The sequence below is a fragment of the Phoca vitulina genome, unplaced genomic scaffold (assembly GCF_004348235.1).
Source record: "Phoca vitulina isolate PV1807 unplaced genomic scaffold, GSC_HSeal_1.0 scaffold8, whole genome shotgun sequence".
Lineage (NCBI taxonomy): Eukaryota > Metazoa > Chordata > Mammalia > Carnivora > Phocidae > Phoca > Phoca vitulina.
The window spans coordinates 23,420,919-23,424,972 of NW_022589711.1; the positions used below are offsets into that span (position 1 = coordinate 23,420,919).

The 4,054-nt window shown below is 34.1% G+C and overlaps 1 protein-coding gene across 1 annotated transcript; it reads left to right on the top strand.

Annotated features, from left to right (window-relative positions):
- The first annotated feature begins 327 nt into the window (after nt 1-327).
- On the top strand, nt 328-1,252 carry LOC116633516 (olfactory receptor 5K1-like). The gene is given in 2 exon segments (XM_032406121.1): nt 328-1,091; nt 1,093-1,252. Coding segments are annotated over 2 exon segments (924 nt in total).
- The last annotated feature ends 2,802 nt before the right edge of the window (nt 1,253-4,054 follow it).

Here is a 4,054-nt window from a genome sequence, read left to right on the forward strand (position 1 = left end):
ACAAAGAACCAAATATGGGTATGCTAGATTTGTGCACTATTCATGCATGAATTCATAAAGACAAACCTTTTCCACTGTAAGCATTCTTCTTGGAATTATAAAAATATTCATGGTAATGCTGATTTTCAGAGTGGAGGTTATAAAGCTGACATTTTAGGAGAATGAGTATCTCCTAGAGGCTTGTGTGCCTGTATCCAGAGATAGTAAGGGAAGTTTGAAGAAGCTCCTCTCTTTGTTGTAAAAAGAAAAACTTGGAAGGACAACTATACACACTCTAAATTAGAATCTTATATCTCCAGAATTCCTATCTCAACAGAGAAGGTGGAGATGACTGAGGATAACTACTCCTTGACAACTGAATTTATCCTTGTAGGATTTACAGATCACCCAGAGTTGAAGAGCTTTCTGTTTGTGGTGTTTCTTACTATCTATCTGATCACCATGGTGGGGAATCTTGGCCTGGTGGCATTGATTTTTATGGAGCGTCGTCTTCACACACCAATGTACATCTTTCTGGGCAACCTGGCTCTGATGGATTCCTGTTGTTCCTGTGCCATAACCCCCAAAATGTTAGAGAACTTCTTTTCTAAGAACAGAAGGATTTCCCTTTATGAATGCATGGCACAGTTTTATTTTCTCTGCCTTGCTGAAACTGCAGACTGCTTTCTCCTGGCGGCAATGGCCTATGATCGCTATGTGGCCATAGGCAGCCCCCTGCAGTACCACACCGTGATGTCAAAGAAACTCTGCCTTCAGATGAACACAGGGGCCTACCTAGCTGGAAACCTGCATTCCATGATCCATATAGGGTTTCTCTTTAGGTTAACTTTCTGTGGGTCAAATCAAATTAACCACTTTTTTTGTGATGTTCTTCCATTATACAGACTCTCCTGTGTTGACCCTTATATCAATGAATTGATGATATTTATCTTTGCAAGTTCAGTTCAAGTCTTCTCTATTACCATAGTCCTAATCTCTTATCTCTGCATCCTTTTCATGATTTTCAAAATGAAATCCAAAGAGGGAAGAGGCAAAGCCTTATCCACTTGTGCGTCCCACTTTCTCTCTGTCTCAATGTTCTATGGTTCTCTTTATGTACATTCGACCACATTCATTTAAAGAAGAGGATAAAGATATACCTGTTGCTATTTTTTATACTCTAGTAATCCCTTTATTAAACCCTTTTATTTATAGTCTAAGAAATAAGCAAGTAATAAATGCTATGAAAAAAATTATAAAGAAAATTTTATAACATTTTAAAAGAAATATCATCCCCTATGGAAAATTAACTTAAATTTGATCAAATGTTTTTCAAAATCATGGAGTACTGAGAAAGTGGAAAATGACCACTTTAACATAAAATATTCAATTACTAAAACATGATAGTATAGGAGTCAAATAAGTTAAGCAAGCAGAGATTCTGCTATAATGTATTCCAAAATCTAAGTCACTAGCTCCCAGCAAGAATGAACTAAATAATTATTCTTGAGGTCACAAACTGTGCCCAAAGAAATTAGCTAAACTATTAACTAATTATTTCAAAGGGTAAGAAGTTACAATTTTCAACAAATACAATAAATACTAAGAATAGAAGTCAGTATATATAAAGATCACCTCCATTTAATATTGTTGACAAATGTCTGGGATTCCAAAGCACAATCTTACAAACTCTGGCACTTTCCAGGTTCTCAAGAATTAATCCCTTCTTAAACAACACCATCTGTCAGAAGTAAACTGTATATATTTGATTCTTAATTTTCTTTGAGTTTATTCAAGAGAATATATTTGAATAATAATTCACACAGAATATCTATTCTCAAGTCAAGAATTTTCATCATTAGGAGGGGAAATTTTGTTATATATCTTTAACCACAATTAAAAAATATTAAAAACAAAAAAGAATACTAATAAATATGTATAATAAAAAAAGACTATGTTCATCTTAAGTGTTAGTCAATTTTACTCTTAAGGTCTGTGAAATATAGTAACTGTATACTGGAGATTTATTAATCTGTAGTTGTAATAGATGGTATTTATACTGAAACCCATATGGATTTGGATATTTTCATATAATTTGATTAGGTGTCCATCAAAAATGTAGTGTTATCCTGAATACATTAAACTAAATGAAGGGGTTTTTCTCTGATATTACTTACCTTGTTTGTTACTAGGAATTCCACCAACCTGTACTGATTCCAATGTAAATTACTGATACATTCACATCAATAACAAAAAGTTGGAGATGCTGTAAAGCATAAATGAGGCACAAAATAGTGAAAATTCTAAATACCTGAACAAAAATACTTATTGATCATTACATATGCAAATATGAAAGAAAAAAAATAGTTTACTGAGAATATGTTATCTACCAGGCACAAAGATAGACCTTTCATACATGTTACCTACCAACCAGAGAGACAGGATTTTTCATGCATTTTCTCAGTAAAAACCTCATATTTTGAAACATTGCGTAGCTTGCTCAAGTTCATCCAGGTGATTCAAATTGAGCTAGAATTTATATCAGTGCTGCTTGGGAGTTCAGGAAATGGAGATCCTTGTAGCCTGAGGTATTTAGTCCTTATGCAGCAGCAGAAGTAAGATGTGCCTTAAAAATGATTTTTAAAAATGATGTTTGGAGGAAAAAAGGAATGAGTATGACCAGTCAATGTGTATGGAAATAAGTGTAACACTGGGAATGGGGGGGGGGGGAAGGAGGTGAAGCATGGACAGAGTCAGAAAGCTGACAGAACTGTTGTTAAAACTGTTGCGGAATATGGGAAATAAGGGTGGAAGGGGATCAGGTTACTGAGAATCTTAAATGTCACCCTAAGGAATCTGAATTTATATCAGAGGCATCAGACACCAAATTCTTCCTAAAACCAGGTAATATGATTGTATTTTTCAGAAAACTATCTGGCAATTGATTGGAATGAAGCTAGAAGCAATGAGGCTAACTTCAAGAATTTATATATTAGATGATGAGAGCTGAAAATGGAAGATAAAAGGAGAGGAGTGCACAGATATAAGCAATATTTTAAAGAAAAAATAATAAATTGTAACTACTGGGTATTAGAATGAAGGCCTATCTTCTTCCTGCGAGTAACTACCTTGTTGTAACTGATTTCCTATCACTAATACTTAAAAAGGTACCTGACACAGTTGACCATTCACTATTTCCTTTAATATATTTTATTATAATCATCTAAGTTAATATATAATAGGTTTGTTATTTTTAAACAAGTCAATATATATTTTTAATTTCTTGGTTTTCATTTCTGATTTTGTAAATACTGTTAGCTATAACCCACATACACAAAGCTCTACAGGGTCCTAAACACTTTTTTTAAGAGTCTAAAGGAATCTAGATACCTGAGTTAGATGAATGCTGTTCCTCTGTATCCATTCTCTATTTTAGAGTATATTTTTAGTTGTCAGATTCACATGCATTGATCCCTTTCCCTTTTCCAGGGGTACGACAAATTCGGTTTATGTATTTCTGTACCACCCATTCCAACCCTTTGCAACACTGAAGGCTAGAGGTCTGCTAAGGGAAGAGTCTGTGACTTATTTGGGGCCCATGAGACAAAAGAGGTAATTTTGTGGAAGTTTCTGGGATATATGTTCCCTTTATTTTAGAAAAGATCCACAAAAAAAGGTAGTCTTTCTTCCTCTGAACGTCACGCTATGTGGATAATGAAATCTGGCACAGTCTACAACCATTTTGCCATCAAAAGAGACACCAGCTTAGCGATGATGTCAACACATAGAGGAGGGCATAGCTGACCCAGTGTCCCTGGAATTAACCATCCTTTCTCATTTTAAAAGCCAATAGATCTGCTTACTGTTAACCTTGTTAAAATAAAAAATGCTTTTATTGCAACTGAATAAATATTAACTGATACATTCATGTCTCTTGCCTCATCTCTCATTTTCTGCTTTATTTTAATTTTCAGACACCCTTGTAGCTTACAAATAACTTTTCATCAGTATCCATTTACCTACTCAGCACATCTATTACATTTTTTACTTTTATTTCTATATTTTAATTTCCTAT